Genomic DNA, 16,888 nt, shown 5'->3' with positions numbered 1-16,888 from the left:
GTCTATAGTCTAGTCTATAGTCTAGTCTATAGTCTAGTCTATAGTCTAGTCTATAGTCTAGTCTATAGTCTAGTCTATAGTCTAGTCTATAGTCTAGTCTATAGTCTAGTCTATAGTCTAGTCTATAGTCTAGTCTATAGTCTAGTCTATAGTCTAGTCTATAGTCTAGTCTATAGTCTAGTCTAGTCTATAGTCTAGTCTATAGTCTAGTCTATAGTCTAGTCTATAGTCTAGTCTAGTCTAGTCTATAGTCTAGTCTATAGTCTAGTCTATAGTCAGTCTATAGTCTAGTCTATAGTCTAGTCTATAGTCTAGTCTATAGTCTAGTCTATAGTCTAGTCTATAGTCTAGTCTATAGTCTAGTCTATAGTCTAGTCTATAGTATAGTCTATAGTCTAGTCTATAGTCTAGTCTATAGTCTAGTCTATAGTCTAGTCTATAGTCTAGTCTATAGTAGTCTAGTCTATAGTCTAGTCTATAGTCTAGTCTATAGTCTAGTCTATAGTCTAGTCTATAGTCTAGTCTATAGTCTAGTCTATAGTCTAGTCTATAGTCTAGTCTATAGTCTAGTCTATAGTCTAGTCTATAGTCTAGTCTATAGTCTAGTCTATAGTCTAGTCTATAGTCTAGTCTATAGTCTAGTCTATAGTCTAGTCTATAGTCTAGTCTATAGTCTAGTCTATAGTCTAGTCTATAGTCTAGTCTATAGTCTAGTCTATAGTCTAGTCTATAGTCTAGTCTATAGTCTAGTCTATAGTCTAGTCTATAGTCTAGTCTATAGTCTAGTCTATAGTCTAGTCTATAGTCTAGTCTATAGTCTAGTCTATAGTCTAGTCTATAGTCTAGTCTATAGTCTAGTCTATAGTCTAGTCTATAGTCTAGTCTATAGTCTAGTCTATAGTCTAGTCTATAGTCTAGTCTATAGTCTAGTCTATAGTCTAGTCTATAGTCTAGTCTATAGTCTAGTCTATAGTCTAGTCTATAGTCTAGTCTATAGTCTAGTCTATAGTCTAGTCTATAGTCTAGTCTATAGTCTAGTCTATTGTCTAGTCTATAGTCTAGTCTATTGTCTAGTCTATAGTCTAGTCTATAGTCTAGTCTATAGTCTAGTCTATAGTCTAGTCTATAGTCTAGTCTATAGTCTAGTCTATAGTCTAGTCTAAAGTCTAGTCTATAGTCTAGTCTATAGTCTAGTCTATAGTCTAGTCTATAGTCTAGTCTATAGTCTAGTCTATAGTCTAGTCTATAGTCTAGTCTATAGTCTAGTCTATAGTCTAGTCTATAGTCTAGTCTATAGTCTAGTCTATAGTCTAGTCTATAGTCTAGTCTATAGTCTAGTCTATAGTCTAGTCTATAGTCTAGTCTATAGTCTAGTCTATAGTCTAGTCTATAGTCTAGTCTATAGTAGTCTATAGTCTAGTCTATAGTCTAGTCTATAGTCTAGTCTATAGTCTAGTCTATAGTCTAGTCTATAGTCTAGTCTATAGTCTAGTCTATAGTTAGTCTAGTCTAGTCTATAGTCTAGTCTATAGTCTAGTCTATAGTCTAGTCTATAGTCTAGTCTATAGTCTAGTCTATAGTCTAGTATATAGTCTAGTATATAGTTTAGTCTATAGTCTAGTCTATAGTCTAGTCTATAGTCTAGTAGTCTAGTCTATAGTAGTCTTGTCTATAGTAGTCTAGTCTATAGTAGTCTAGTCTATAGTAGTCTAGTCTATAGTAGTCTAGTTTATAGTAGTCTAGTCTATAGTCTAGTCTATAGTCTAGTCTATAGTCTAGTCTATAGTCTAGTCTATAGTCTAGTCTATAGTCTAGTCTATAGTCTAGTCTATAGTCTAGTCTATAGTCTAGTCTATAGTCTAGTCTATAGTCTAGTCTATAGTCTAGTCTATAGTCTAGTCTATAGTCTAGTCTATAGTCTAGTCTATAGTCTAGTCTATAGTCTAGTCTATAGTCTAGTCTATAGTCTAATCTATAGTGAAACTAAATTGAAATTATACTGCTATTATTTAAGCTTTTTCCAAGATTCTGCTCCAACCAATAAAAAGTCGATTTCTTTAATTAAATAAATCAATTGTTTGTGTTGTTTATTAAACATGTAGTTGAGTAAGAAAAAAATGTCTTATGTATAATGAAATGAAGAAAAAAGAAAAACTTATCTTAAAAAAAATAATTTAAATGTAATGTAAATCTTAAAAAATAGAAAATTTATGATAATACTTAAACTCTATATAGAATATCGATATTATAAATATAAAAATTATTATTAAAAGTAGAACCAAACTTAAAGGTATACAATTAAATTTAATTGTATTATGGATACTTGTGGTCTGTTGCCGTTTTGAATGGTTTTGGCAACAAAATTTATGACATAATGTATTAACATTGGGCAGCGGTGCAGGAATATATTAAAAATCTATAGGATTTAATATAAAAATCTAGATACTACAATAATTTTAGATGTTTTTTCGCTTGAATCTTTTCCAATTTACGTTGTTTAACTTGCAAGAATTCTCTACGTACATCTGATGAACACATATCAAGGATACAATTCAGTTTTTTATAGATTTGTTCGGCCATCGGAATCGTGGTTTCAAAGTCATAATGCTTGAAACGCATTTGTTGTGATGATGACGAAGCACTGGTAGAACTATTTAGAAAATTAAATGGTGATGAAAAGTGAGGATAATGACCGGGACTAGTGGGTGAATGGGCGGGTATTGAGAGAGAAGTTTTATTGTCACTGTAGGCGCTAGAACTAATAGCCGAAGCAGTTTTGAGCCATATGCGTAGCACCGCTTTAACCGTGCGCTTCTCGACTATTTCACAATGAGCCACGGCATCTATGGGATAGATAACGGCACGCTGTTTTGTCCAAAATTTGGCATTTTTCTGTTGATCTATTTCGATACGTTCACCCGAAATGCCCAGCGAAACTTCAGTTTTAAAGAATTTCTTATCGATAATATTCAAATTATAACTACGATATACGGGAGCCTCTAACATATCATCTTGACTTAAAATACGTTGTTCCAAATCATCGACCCGTCCTTCAGCACCAAAGTTATTATTACTGCCATCTACATCATCCTTATCCTCGGGACTATGGAAACCCTCTGATCCTACACCGGTACAATTAAGGGAATGTAGTGCCATAGCCGCTAGTCTGGCTTTCTCTTCCTCTGATGTCATAGATTTTGTAGGCTGACCGTAATCTCGCTCTATGCCCATGGGTCTTCTTTCGGCCAATGTTAAGTGAGAAAAGCCAAATTTTGAACACGGTTCTCGATGATCTAGTGGCGGAAAGTCTTCTAGATCATCATTATCTTCAGTCATGTATAAGCCATAATGCCGTATGGATTTAAGAGGAAGATCTGGAAATTCTACAGTAGCTTTGTAGCAGACTAAGCCAATAACCTGGAAAAAAGAGGAATAAGACAATTAAAGTAAATTGTATCATGATTGCTACTCATATAAATCTAGGAGAAATCATGGAATATTTTCAGTCAAAACACTTTTTTCTAAAGTTCATCTATTTCATTGATAAGTTGCAAAATATTTTGCTACAAAGCGGACAAGCTTTAAGTGACTAAGAAAATGATATATCGATAAACGGGCATTGTGAAATGGCACCTAATTATGTCAAAAACCTGTGTGACTAATGCATTTCTTAAAAAAAAAAAACTAATATTTTTTTATTTACTTACATCCGATATCTTGGCATGCGAAAGAACACATATTTTTATGGGATAATTTCTCTCCTTCTCCGGCAACATACTTAAGAACACATTAATACGTTTCGTCTGTACGCCCGTCTGTGATGTACCATCGAATTTTGCATATTCTTGAAATTTATTTTGTACTTGTTTCGGACTATTGGCCAATTGTAACGTTAGTTTACTTTTCACCTCCTCCTTCTGATGCATCAACTTCTCTTGTGAACCGATAAATTTGCGTACGAAAAAATCATTACGTTCCGGATGAACAATTTCATCATCGTAGTTGACACACTTCGTTTTGGCCGCTTTACGTCTGGCTATATCCATTTTTTCTAATTTTTGTGCAGTATTTGAACGAAAGCGATGCGCACCCACCTCGGGATACATTTGTATGTCAAATGATTGAGCTGTTAAGTCAACATCTTCGTCATCGCTTTGATCCAAACCAGGATAGCAGACAAAATCGACTTCTTGCAAAGTGGGATCATAGTTACGATGTTGTGTAGTTTGCTGTTGTTGTTGCTGTGGCGTAGATCCCAGTGAACGTCTCTGCTGTTGCTGCTGCAGTACATTACGTGTTAAGCTATTGCCTTGGTATTTCCTTAAATAATGTTTGGGTAGATCATCACTGACCATTACGGTCTCACACATACCCGTATCATCGGTGGAAATGAAGGAATTACGTATATGGCATAATAACCAATGAGGATTGGAATAAGTTGCCATATTCCGAAAGCAACTTTACAGTTTTTATTTAATTTTATTGGCTTTTACTATATTTGTTTGAAATTATATTAATTTTTCATCAAAAAATCGAAAACTCTTGTAAATTCTTTTTTTATTTGACACTTTTGACATGTAACAAACAGCTGTTTGATTGTTATATATGGAAGCTGTATGTTATGATAAGGCAGTCAATGAGAGCCCAGCGGCAAACAACTGAAAGATGTTTGAAAATATATACCGTTAAATTATAAATTAAAAGGAACTTTTTAGAATTGTGCAGAAAATTAGTTTTCAAGGTAAAAAAGAACTTCTAACTATAATTTTTATAAAAAATTTAAGTTTTAATAAATGAAATGCTAAAAATTATTTTTTTTAAATATATTTTTTTAATTTTGGATAAAAATTTCTTATTTTAATTTTTGTAAAAATTTTATGTTTTCATAAATCGAATAAATTTGTAATGAAAATTTTTAATTTTGATAAAAAAGGAAATATTGATAAAAATTTCAATTTTGATAAAATATAAATTTTGATGAAAATTTTAAATTTTGATTCATTTTGGAAAGATTTTAAATTATTAAAATATGTATGTATTTGGTTTTGTATAATATGTCTATGGAATTCTATGGAAAAAAAATAATTTGAGTTAAAAAGTTTGTTTATTTTAATGTAAAAATCAATCCGTTTGGAAAAAATTAAATATTTTATAAAAAAAATTCAAGTCGTACTGAAAAAATTAAATTTTTGTGAAAATTTTTATTAACAACTTAATTATCTTCATTATGAATTCGATTTTAATGTCGTTTTACAAACCCTGCAGTATCACATTGTAATAAGATAATGCAGAGCTCACAGCTGACACTGACATCTGTCATGCCATTGAATTTTGTTTTGATTTTCTGTGATAAAATAAATTCGGTGAATTTTCTCCACAAGAAATGATTTTATTAGGTAAACCATTAGCCCGTTTAGGGCTAAAAAACTGGCATTTAAGAAAAACCGTAACCACATGGACTCCATTGGCCACCGCCTTTAATTCACCGCCATACAAAAAAATCAATTTTACGCGCAATGAAGCGGTAAGAACATGCAATTTGCATTGAACATTAAACTATAATTTTCTACTAAATTTAGGGTCTATTCTGCATGCCAGAGCTACGTAACCATGAAGGTTTCTTTTTGCTCAAAGATAATGTGGCCAATAAAACGGACGAACTGATACAGGAGGCAATATCGGGACAGCGAAAACGAAAGATGGTGCAAATATTTGATGAACTGTCGGATTCCTTGTGTAAGGTGGCAGATTTATCGGAATTTATACGTATAGCTCATCCGCAAAGTAAATATGCTCAAGCAGCCGAAGATGCCTGCATTAGTATAAGTGGCATAGTGGAACATTTAAATACACACAAAGAACTCTATATGGCTTTGCGTAAAGTGGTAGAAAATGGTGATCATTTAGAAACCACTGAGGTGGATAAACATGTGGCCAAATTGTTTTTATTCGATTTCGAACAATCAGGCATACATTTGCAGGAAAATGAACGCGATAAAGTGGTGCGTTTGAATGATTACATCCTGCAATTGGGCCAGAAATTTATGCATGGCGCTGTGCAACCTACTGCCTTCCCCAGAGGTCAAGTGCCAGACTCAATTAAAACTTATTTTCCCAGCGAAGGTGATCATGTTTTAGTATCTGGTCTCTATACAAATTCGGCCAATCCTCAGGCTCGTGAAGCCGCCTATAGGTTATTCTTATATCCCTCCGAACGGCAAGAGGAACTTCTCAGTGATATGTTAAAATGTCGTCATGCTTTAGCCAAAACCTGTGGCTTTGATACTTACGCTCATCGTGCTCTTAATGCCAGTACTGTGGAAAATCCTGAAATGGTGCAACAGTTTATCGACGAGTTGACCTCCCAATTACGCCCTAGAGCTGATGCTGATTTTCGTCTTATGGAACAAATGAAACGCAAAGAGAGTGGTAATCCTCAGGCTACTTTATCGGCTTGGGATACTCCCTACTTTACTTCGCTAATGAAACGTAATGCTCTAAATGCCAGTGCTAATGAGTTCTTGCCCTACTTCAGTTTGGGCGGTTGTATGGAAGGTTTGGATAATCTTATGCAATCTCTATATGGTATATCTCTGCAGAATACTGAAATGGAACCTGGAGAGTCTTGGCATAATGACATCTACAAACTGTCTGTGGTGCATGAAAAAGAGGGTTTATTGGGTTATATATATTGTGATTTCTTCGAGCGTAATGGCAAACCCAACCAAGATTGCCACTTCACCATTCAAGGTGGTAAACGTATGCCCGATGGTTCCTACCAACTGCCTATAGTAGTGGTTATGCTTAATCTGTCACAGCCTCGCTGGACGGGTCCCACATTACTCTCGCCTTCTCGTGTCGATAATTTATTCCATGAAATGGGTCATGCTATGCATTCCATGTTGGCTCGTACCGAATACCAACATGTTACGGGCACACGATGTTCTACAGATTTTGCTGAAGTACCCTCGGTATTAATGGAATACTTTGCTAGCGATCCACGAGTTTTGCGTACATTTGCCAAACATTTCCAGACACACAAACCAATGGATGAGGATATGTTGCAGAGACTGTGTGCTTCGAAGAATTTATTTTCTGCTAGCGAAACACAATTACAAGTTTTCTATTCGGCCTTAGACCAAATATATCATGGTGATCCGGCGAAACAGGGTGCAAATACTACGGATACCTTGCAAAGTGTGCAGAAAGATTACTACAGTTTGCCATATGTAGAGCATACGGTAAGTGATAGCATTTGTTGATAATGAGCCGAGTCTATCAATCTATCTTTCTACCGTTATATCTATCTGACAATTTTTCTAACCTCATGGTTTCATTCTAGGCTTGGCAATTAAGATTTTCTCACTTGGTTGGTTATGGTGCAAAGTACTACTCCTACTTAATATCGAAAACGATAGCTTCCTGGATATGGCAAAACTATTTCGAAAAGAATCCCTTTAATCGTGATGCCGGCGAAAAATATCGTCAAGAAGTTCTAGCTCATGGCGGTGGGGTACCTTCCCGTCAACTGGTAGCAAATTTCCTTAAACGAGATCTCACTCCTCAGAATTTGGCACTCAGCTTAATACACGAGATTGATGTCAACAACGATAAAATAAAAGATATGATAAAAGTAGATAAATAATCTAAAAAGTAAACACAAATCATTTATAAGTTATTAATCTGGAAACTTTCTATGCAACTTCATAGGGAAACCATAAACTTTGTAGACCCCACTGACCACATTACAAAATGCAAACATTGTATTTTCTTTTTTTTTAGTTAAATTGTTAACATTTTTAATAAAAATGTTGGTATTTTATAAAACAAAATCAATTTTATCAATGTTTCATACTTAAACTAAAGGGACAATGACCAACAAGAACGAGTGCCTCAATGGTGAATGGCTGGCATAATTTCAACACCTACAAATTCTTTGGCAATCCGTACTCCCAAAAAGAATAAACCAAAACTTTTTACCACAGACCTGAAAACATATAAAAATGAGGTTAGTTTTTGTCAAATAAAAATATCTCATGAGGAAAAACTTGCCATTGAAATTCGTTGTGGTAAATGCTTCTGAAGAAATTTACAGCTGGATTACTTTTTTGCACCATTTTTATGTAATATTTTCCAAAAATTTACTTCTGTTTTGCAGAGGGAGTAGTTAGAAGAAGAGAATTTTTTTCCAAATATTCTATGAACACATATGATTTAGTTAAGATTTAATGGAATGAAGTTGAATGAAACAGTATGACAGTTTATAGCAGGGATGGAAAATACAATACGTTGGCAATTTTTTCATATTGAATATTTTCTATTTCTGAGACTTATTTGATGTTTTATTAAAAAAAAGTGGTTGTAGAACATTTTTTTTAAGTAAATTGTACATTTTTTGTACTTTTAAATAAATGAAGTACTTTAAAAATGTTATTTTGTAATAAAGTTAAATTCAACTTTCCATTCCTGCTGAATACAAATTGAATAAAAGGGTTGTCGAATAATCAGTCAAACTACATATACACGGCGAATTCAGATAAGGTGGTGGCAGTTCGTTAACAACGAATTCATTTAATGATAATATTATGTGAAATTTTTATATTTTATAAAAAAATACACATAAAAATATTAAAATTTGTGAAGAATATGGAATATTATGGAAAAATTATATACCGAAATAAAGAATCTTTGTTGTATGTGGAAAAATCTACTCCGGCGGAGTAATTTTTAAGATTTACACGCTGTAGTCAGCTGCCGCCGGACGGGTAAATACCTCATATGGGTTTTGTTATAAAAAGCGTTCCGGAATAGAATTTTGTTAGTTAATCACTTTATATACACAGTGTAAATATAAAACAATTTATTAAAATTTTTTAGATCTGAAAATTTGACCATAACTTATAAGACAGCTGCCGCAGGTCGGGTTAATAGCTCATGTGGATTTTTTTATATAAAATGTTCCGGAACAATATTGTTAAATTTGTTAACATTTAATAGAAAAAATATTATTATTATATTAAGTCGGTACATGTGTACCAATTATTCATTATTTATATAAGATAAATATTTGTTTATAAAACGCTTGTTATTTCAGTTTTTTACATATACTAACGAAAATCTTCGTTAGTAGTTTAAAACTCTGTTTTAAGTGAAATTTTTAAATATAAAAATCTAAACAATAACTGCCGGTACACACTAGGAAACTTTTTTGGGAAACTTTAAATTTTGCGTGAGAGAGAAAGAATATCATTCATTTCTCTCGCGGTACGGAGTTTCTCAGCTGAATGAAAAACACCACCTTATGTGAATTCTCCCTGAGTCAAGTGAAGAAAAAAATAATCAGCTGATTGAATAACACCACCTTATGTGAATTGGCCTTGTTCCGTGCAAATCATTTGCATGTCCAGTTTTGTTTTGTTAACAACAACACGTGCGGTTTGTATCGAAAATTAACTATTTCGACAGAAAACAATAAAATGAGTGTCGAAAATATTTACACTTCTATCGGCTGCAATCGTACCACAGAAAGTGCTGACTGGGGCACAATGGTTTAATAGTATTTGGAGCCTGTAATGCTGTAGCCATTTATGATCCACAGGTAAGAAATTTCTAACAAATGCCGGCCTTATATTAAAATTAAATTCCATTTTCAGTTTAAACAATATTCCGCAAAAATAACCCACACCTTTGTTAGACACACCAAAAGAGTCAATACCGTTAGATGGTTAAAGTCACAGCAACAGGATAAAGAAATTTATTGTCTGTCTGGATCGGATGACAAATTGGCCATATTATGGAATATAGAAAATCTTGATGATGATGTCAAGAGTTTTGAGCTTAAGGGCCATGAAAGTGGTGTTAATGCTGTGGATGGTTTACAGCGTTCGAATGGTGAATGGTTACTGGCCACTGCTGCTGCTGATTCGACCATAAAATTGTGGTCTTTTGGACCAAATGGTGCGGAACCCATTTGCAAACAAACTTTACATTTAAACACTGGCTTCTGTTTCACCTTAAGGCTCAGCCTATTACCCAAGTCCGAACAAATTTTACTAGCATTTACTGCTGATGATGAAAGTGTTGCGCTATGGGCTGAAGATGTTGCCCAACCAGCAAATGATGAATTTAATTTTCAACCTGTACATAAGCTATTGGGTCATGAAGATTGGGTACGTGGCTTAGATTTTGTTCAAGAGGGAGATGATTTGTTATTGGCCAGCTCCTCACAAGATAATTTTATACGTTTGTGGCGTATTGCACCCAGAACTGCCGAACAGGTGCTTAACAATAAGGTTGATATATTCAATTTATTAGATGAAGCCACCGGTGAAATAAGGGTGGAAGAGAAAATTCTCCAGCTATCGGATGATTCCTGGTATGCCATTAGTTTGGAGTCTGTTTTATATGGTCACGATAATTGGGTGTATGGTGTTAATTGGTATAAATCTAATGAGCAGTCATTAAGTTTGCTTTCTGCTTCGATTGATAAGACCCTGATCATATGGCAGCCTTCTGAAGAAAGTGGCATATGGATGGAAAAGGTACGCTTGGGTGAAGTTGGTGGCAATTCATTGGGTTTCTTTGGTGGCAAATTCTCTTGCGATGGTAAATCCGTACTGGGTCACAGTTATCAGGGTGGTTTCCACATCTGGAAACAATCCGAGGATAATGAAGCCCTCTGGTTGCCACAAGTTAATGTCGGCGGTCATTTTGGTGAGGTTCGCGATTTGGCTTGGGAGCCACAAGGTGAATATGTTATGAGTGTTTCGGCCGATCAGACAACACGCATCCACTCACCTTGGCGTCATGATGCAGAAACTTGGCATGAATTGGCTCGTCCTCAAGTGCATGGTTATGATATGCAAGCTTTAGCTTTACTGTCACGCTATAAATTTGCCAGCGGTGCTGAGGAGAAAATTGTTAGAACTTTCCAGGCTTCGGCTAATTTCATCGAGAATTTTAGACGTATTACCAAAGTGGAGGAAGATATAGAAGGTGATCAACTATTGGAATGTAAGTGGAAATTTTTTATTTTATATTTTCTTTTAATTTATTATGCATTTTATCAAATCATTTTCATTTATTTCCTCGCAAAATAATCATTGAAAGATATCACAGAAGAGGTTTAATAAGGAATGTCTTTAGTATTGTCATAGGAATATAACTATTTACTTCTGATTTGAGTCCTGGTTGATATTTACATTCTTGAGTAGCTTATATATAAGTTTGTCATTCCGTTTGCAACATTTCTAATATCGTTATTGAAAACTTGTAGGTAGTGAAGTCGATTTAGCAATGTCCTTCTATCTGTCGGTATGTTTGTTTAATTTTTTATATAATTTATCAGACATGCTTTTGAGAATTTTTCTATTGAAAATCAGCGAAACCATTTCACAGATATAAAGAAAATTCCGAAAAAAATCCTGATTGCAGAATTTCGAATATTTTGCAGATCTAAAGGTATTTAAAAGTTATAGGTCTATAGGTATTTTAGCGTTATACGTTTGAAAAGAAAATTAAGATATTCGAAAGACCTTTTATATGATATGCATTATGTTTAGGAAAAGTATTATATGTATGATTGAGATGTATCCGAAAATGTTGAAGGGTAAATTCTCCTGTTGAACAAACTAACAATGCAAGTTATTTAAAAGTTTTAAGAATAGTACATTTTTGTGTGAATAAACAAAAATAAGTAAAAGTGAAAAGAAACTCTGTTTTCCGTATGAAAACCTCAATCAGAAACACAAACATTAAACATTCTCACTATCAGCTCTCATCCCACCCTCCTTATCTCTCGTAAATAATTAGAAAATTTCATTTTAATATCAAGCTTTGCCCAAAGGAGCTTCAGTGCCTTCACTAGGCTTATCCAATAAAGCCGTTTATACAGTGGAAAATCCAGCCACTGAAGAACGTCATGTTAAAGATGAATATCCAGAAAACTATTTCATACCCATTACCCTAAATGCGCCACCACAAGAAGAAACCCTAATGCAAAATACTCTATGGCCAGAGGTACAGAAACTTTATGGTCATGGTTATGAAATTTATGCTTTAGCCTCCTCACCGGATGCCTCATTATTGGCATCATCTTGCAAGTCTAGCAATGCCGAACATGCTCAAATAATTCTCTGGAATACTGCCACATGGAAACAGATACAAAAATTATCCGGTCATCAATTAACGGTAACACAAATGCGTTTTTCACCAAATGGCGAATATTTGCTCTCCGTTTCACGTGATCGTAGATGGTCTCTCTTTAAACGTCAGCCATTGGAGAATGATACAAATAAAGTGGCTTCATTTGCTTTGACAGCCTGTACAGATAAAACAAATGGTGTACACACACGCATTATATGGTCCTGTGATTGGTCACATGATAGTAAATATTTTGCCACTTCCTCCAGGGAGGGTAAAGTTGTAATATGGTATAAAACAGAAGAGACAGAAACAAAAGATGATAATAAAAACACTCTAAATGGTTGGAAGTCTTTGGATGTTTTAGAACTTAAAAATGAATCCATTACCGCAATAACATTTGCTCATTCACTTCATGAGAATGGTGCATATATTTTAGCTTTGGGTTGTGAAAGTGGTTTAATACATGTCTATCAATTTAAGGATAAATTTACATTATTATTGTCACTTAATAAATCGTAAGTAAACTGATTTTTTTCTAAATTTCAAAACAATTTGTATGATCGATCATTTTTATTATTTTGCAGACAATCTCATCATTTGACCGTTAAACGTTTACAATTTAGACCCCAAACCGGTGACAACAAGCAATTCCAATTGGCCAGCTGTGGTGAAGATTATTTGGTTAGAGTTTATCAATTAAATTTATAATTTATTAAGTTTTGCTAATTAATTGTAATAGATACTTACAGTTCTTTTGTATTAAAATAAACATTTATATTAAATTTTATAAACAATTATTTAATTTTTGGTTTTATTATTATTATTTTAAAAATCCCTTTCTTCATTTATTATTCTTAATTTTAATTAACCAGTTTCCATAACAAACCTACAAACATTGAAATTATTAACACTTTTATAATTCTGTCTAATATAATTAAGATTTTATAGCGTCTTTGAGTAGCTGGTGTTGCTTTAAGTGGCTCCTTAAAAATATATTTTTTCACACCATCTCTTAGTTCTGAGAAAAGAAAATAAATAGTTAATAATTTATTCAAAGATTATTATAATAGTTATTTTTTCCAATTTCTACTTACGTTTCATGGTCTCAATATAATCTTTTTCGAAAGCTTTAGTAATATTACCAAACTTTGTTCTATACCAAATAAATAATCACAATTATTATTTTATTTCTTTTTTAACTACTAGCCCCCAATTAAAACTTACATTTCTTTTTCCGGTATGTGTTTAACCAGTTCCCACATGCCATCATTTTGAAATTCAAAATATACGCGTGAAAACTTTCCAACAGCTTTTGAAGTGTAAACAAATTTACGCATCAATTTGAAAACCCTTAAATAGAAAATAATTCATCATATTATATGTATATGTTTTACTAGTTTATTTCCAATTAAATCACTTACATTCTTTCTTCTTTCGATAACATCAATAGGAAATCGTAAATCAAAGCTAATGGTATATTTACCAAAAATACACACATGATGTATAAGAAATAATTTGTGGTCATAAACCAGTTGGTGCCCATAAACTTTTCTCAAAAGGTTCTTGGCTTGTATGCTCAAGGAAAATTTTAGTGCTTTGGCTTAAAGTGTATTTTATTGAGATCCGGCTGTTATGTTTCGTATATCCAGGCCATATTTTTTAGAACTTTCGATGGTGGTACATATAAAGAAGTTAAGAAATTATTCAGTTAGGGTTTTTGTTTTTAATTGGTTTAACTAAATTCTATCTATCTATCTATCTATCTATCTATCTATCTATCTATCTATCTATCTATCTATCTATCTATCTATCTATCTATCTATCTATCTATCTATCTATCTATCTATCTATCTATCTATCTATCTATCTATCTATCTATCTATCTATCTATCTATCTACTATCTATCTATCTATCTATCTATCTATCTATCTATCTAGCTATCTATCTATCTATCTATCTATCTATCTATCTATCTATCTATCTATCTATCTATCTATCTATCTATCTATCTATCTATCTATCTATCTATCTATCTATCTATCTATCTATCTATCTATCTATCTATCTATCTATCTATCTATCTATCTATCTATCTATCTATCTATCTATCTATCTATCTATCTATCTATCTATCTATCTATCTATCTATCTATCTATCTATCTTCTATCTATCTATCTATCTATCTATCTATCTATCTATCTATCTATCTATCTATCTATCTATCTATCTATCTATCTATCTATCTAGCTATCTATCTATCTATCTATCTATCTATCTATCTATCTATCTATCTATCTATCTATCTATCTATCTATCTATCTATCTATCTATCTATCTATCTATCTATCTATCTATCTATCTATCTATCTATCTATCTATCTAGCTATCTATCTATCTATCCTATCTATCTATCTATCTATCTATCTATCTATCTATCTATCTATCTATCTATCTATCTATCTATCTATCTATCTATCTATCATTCTATCTATCTATTCTATCTATCTATCTATCTATCTCTATCTATCTATCTATCTATCTATCTATCTATCTATCTATCTATCTATCTATCTATCTTCTATCTATCTATCTATCTATCTAACTATCTATCTATCTATCTATCTATCTATCTATCTATCTATCTATCTATCTATCTATCTATCTATCTATCTATCTATCTATCTATCTATTTCATACCATTACACTAAATGCGCCACCACAAAGAAGAAACCCTAATGCAAAATACTCTATGGCCAGAGGTACAGAAACTTATATGTCATGGTTATGAAATTTATGCTTTAGCCCTCCTCACCGGATGCCTCATTATTGGCATCATCTTGCAAGTCTAGCAATGCCGAACATGCTCAAATAATTCTCTGGAATACTGCCACATGGAAACAGATACAAAAATTATCCGGTCATCAATTAACGGTAACACAAATGCGTTTTTCACCAAATGGCGAATATTTGCTCTCCGTTTCACGTGATCGCAGATGGTCTCTCTTTAAACGTCAGCCATTGGAGAATGATACAAATAAAGTGGCTTCATTTGCTTTAACAGCCTGTACAGATAAAACAAATGGTGTACACACACGCATTATATGGTCCTGTGATTGGTCACATGATAGTAAATATTTTGCCACTTCCTCCAGAGAGGGTAAAGTTGTAATATGGTATAAAACTGAAGAGACAGAAACAAAAGATAATAATAAAAACACTCTAAATGGTTGGAAGTCTTTGGATGTTTTAGAACTTAAAAATGAATCCATTACCGCAATAACATTTGCTCATTCACTTCACGAGAATGGTGCATATATTTTAGCTTTGGGTTGTGAAAGTGGTTTAATACATGTCTATCAATTTAAGGATAAATTTACATTATTATTGTCACTTAATAAATCGTAAGTAAACAGATTTTTTTCTAAATTTCAAAACAATTTGTATATTTATTATTATTATTTTGCAGACAATCTCATCATTTGACCGTAAAACGTTTACAATTTAGACCCCAAAACGGTGACAACAAGCAATTCCAATTGGCCAGCTGTGGTGAAGATTATTTGGTTAGAGTTTATCAATTAAATTTATAATTTATTAAGTTTTGCTAATTAATTGTAATAGATACTTACAGTTCTTTTGTATTAAAATAAACATTTATATTAAATTTTATAAACAATTATTTAATTTTTGGTTTTATTATTATTTTAAAAATCCCTTTCTTCATTTATTATTCTTAATTTTAATTAACCAGTTTCCATAACAAACCTACAAACATTGAAATTATTAACACTTTTATAATTCTGTCTAATATAATTAAGATTTTATAGCGTCTTTGAGTAGCTGGTGTTGCTTTAAGTGGCTCCTTAAAAATATATTTTTTCACACCATCTCTTAGCTCTGAAAAGAGAAAATAAATAGTTAATAATTTATTCAAAGATTATTATAATAGTTATTTTTTCCAATTTCTACTTACGTTTCATGGTCTCAATATAATCTTTTTCGAAAGCTTTAGTAATATTACCAAACTTTGTTCTATACCAAATAAATAATCACAATTATTATTTTATTTCTTTTTTAACTACTAGCCCCCAATTAAAACTTACATTTCTTTTTCCGGTATGTGTTTAACCAGTTCCCACATGCCATCATTTTGAAATTCAAAATATACGCGTGAAAACTTTCCAACAGCTTTTGAAGTGTAAACAAATTTACGCATCAATTTGAAAACCCTTAAATAGAAAATAATTCATCATATTATATGTATATGTTTTACTAGTTTATTTCCAATTAAATCACTTACATTCTTTCTTCTTTCGATAACATCAATAGGAAATCGTAAATCAAAGCTAATGGTATATTTACCAAAAATACACACATGATGTATAAGAAATAATTTGTGGTCATAAAACCAGTTGGTGCCCATAAACTTTTCTCAAAAGGTTCTTGGCTTGTATGCTCAAGGAAAATTTTAGTGCTTTGGCTTAAAGTGTATTTATATTGAGATCCGGCTGTTATGTTTCGTATATCCAGGCCATATTTTTTAGAACTTTCGATGGTGGTACATATAAAGAAGTTAAGAAATTATTCAGTTATTAGGGTTTTTGTTTTTAATAGGTTTAACTAAATTCTATCTATCTATCTATCTATCTATCTATCTATCTATCTATCTATCTATCTATCTATCTATCTATCTATCTATCTATCTATCTATCTATCTATCTATCTATCTATCTATCTATTAT

General features: G+C 32.4%; 7 protein-coding genes across 8 annotated transcripts in view; 3 read left to right on the top strand and 4 right to left on the bottom strand.

The window, feature by feature from the left end:
- Positions 1 to 2,070: 2,070 nt before the first annotated feature.
- On the bottom strand, positions 2,071 to 4,593 carry LOC119612025 (stress-activated map kinase-interacting protein 1). The gene is made up of 2 exons (XM_037967736.1): positions 3,708 to 4,593; positions 2,071 to 3,417 (listed from the first exon to the last, which is right to left on the bottom strand). Exons 1-2 carry the CDS (start codon positions 4,443 to 4,445, stop codon positions 2,446 to 2,448), a joined length of 1,710 nt encoding a protein of 569 aa, XP_037823664.1. The 5' UTR covers positions 4,446 to 4,593; the 3' UTR covers positions 2,071 to 2,445.
- Positions 4,594 to 5,151: 558 nt separating this feature from the next.
- On the top strand, positions 5,152 to 7,658 carry LOC119612023 (mitochondrial intermediate peptidase). The gene is made up of 3 exons (XM_037967734.1): positions 5,152 to 5,524; positions 5,580 to 7,241; positions 7,343 to 7,658. The coding sequence occupies exons 1-3, from the start codon at positions 5,384 to 5,386 to the stop codon at positions 7,643 to 7,645; spliced, it is 2,106 nt and encodes a 701-aa protein (XP_037823662.1). The 5' UTR covers positions 5,152 to 5,383; the 3' UTR covers positions 7,646 to 7,658.
- A 102-nt stretch (positions 7,659 to 7,760) lies between these two features.
- LOC119612024 lies at positions 7,761 to 8,280 on the bottom strand. The gene is made up of 2 exons (XM_037967735.1): positions 8,053 to 8,280; positions 7,761 to 7,987 (listed from the first exon to the last, which is right to left on the bottom strand). Exons 1-2 carry the CDS (start codon positions 8,115 to 8,117, stop codon positions 7,894 to 7,896), a joined length of 159 nt encoding a protein of 52 aa, XP_037823663.1. The 5' UTR covers positions 8,118 to 8,280; the 3' UTR covers positions 7,761 to 7,893.
- Positions 8,281 to 9,396: 1,116 nt separating this feature from the next.
- Positions 9,397 to 12,941, top strand: LOC119612018 (probable elongator complex protein 2). Its single transcript, XM_037967728.1, is given in 5 exon segments — positions 9,397 to 9,540; positions 9,543 to 9,598; positions 9,654 to 11,013; positions 11,834 to 12,659; positions 12,729 to 12,941. Coding segments are annotated over 5 exon segments (2,430 nt in total). The 5' UTR covers positions 9,397 to 9,476; the 3' UTR covers positions 12,853 to 12,941.
- Positions 12,942 to 12,958: 17 nt separating this feature from the next.
- On the bottom strand, positions 12,959 to 13,666 carry LOC119612020. The gene is made up of 4 exons (XM_037967731.1): positions 13,566 to 13,666; positions 13,369 to 13,494; positions 13,239 to 13,297; positions 12,959 to 13,162 (listed from the first exon to the last, which is right to left on the bottom strand). The coding sequence occupies exons 1-4, from the start codon at positions 13,640 to 13,642 to the stop codon at positions 13,005 to 13,007; spliced, it is 420 nt and encodes a 139-aa protein (XP_037823659.1). The 5' UTR covers positions 13,643 to 13,666; the 3' UTR covers positions 12,959 to 13,004.
- A 1,188-nt stretch (positions 13,667 to 14,854) lies between these two features.
- On the top strand, positions 14,855 to 15,827 carry LOC119612016 (probable elongator complex protein 2). Its single transcript, XM_037967721.1, has 3 exons — positions 14,855 to 14,905; positions 14,949 to 15,547; positions 15,613 to 15,827. Exons 1-3 carry the CDS (start codon positions 14,855 to 14,857, stop codon positions 15,734 to 15,736), a joined length of 774 nt encoding a protein of 257 aa, XP_037823649.1. The 3' UTR covers positions 15,737 to 15,827.
- LOC119612019 (putative fatty acyl-CoA reductase CG5065) overlaps positions 15,812 to 16,888 on the bottom strand; it is a 6,437-nt gene continuing 5,360 nt past the window's right edge. For both annotated transcript variants that reach the window (XM_037967729.1, XM_037967730.1), the window contains exons 8-11: positions 16,447 to 16,692; positions 16,250 to 16,375; positions 16,120 to 16,178; positions 15,812 to 16,043 (exon numbers count right to left, since the gene is read on the bottom strand). In XM_037967729.1, coding sequence (XP_037823657.1) covers positions 15,886 to 16,043; positions 16,120 to 16,178; positions 16,250 to 16,375; positions 16,447 to 16,692 — 589 coding nt within the window. In that variant the 3' untranslated portion in view covers positions 15,812 to 15,885. The remainder of the gene's footprint in view (positions 16,044 to 16,119; positions 16,179 to 16,249; positions 16,376 to 16,446; positions 16,693 to 16,888) is intronic.

Source organism: Lucilia sericata, unplaced genomic scaffold (assembly GCF_015586225.1).
Source record: "Lucilia sericata isolate MDLA Ls3-8-SP2 unplaced genomic scaffold, ASM1558622v1 Contig001582F_arrow, whole genome shotgun sequence".
In the NCBI taxonomy this organism is placed as follows: Eukaryota; Metazoa; Arthropoda; class Insecta; order Diptera; family Calliphoridae; genus Lucilia; species Lucilia sericata.
Note: the sequence above shows the minus strand (reverse complement) of the source record. Positions and strands in the feature narration are given on the sequence as shown.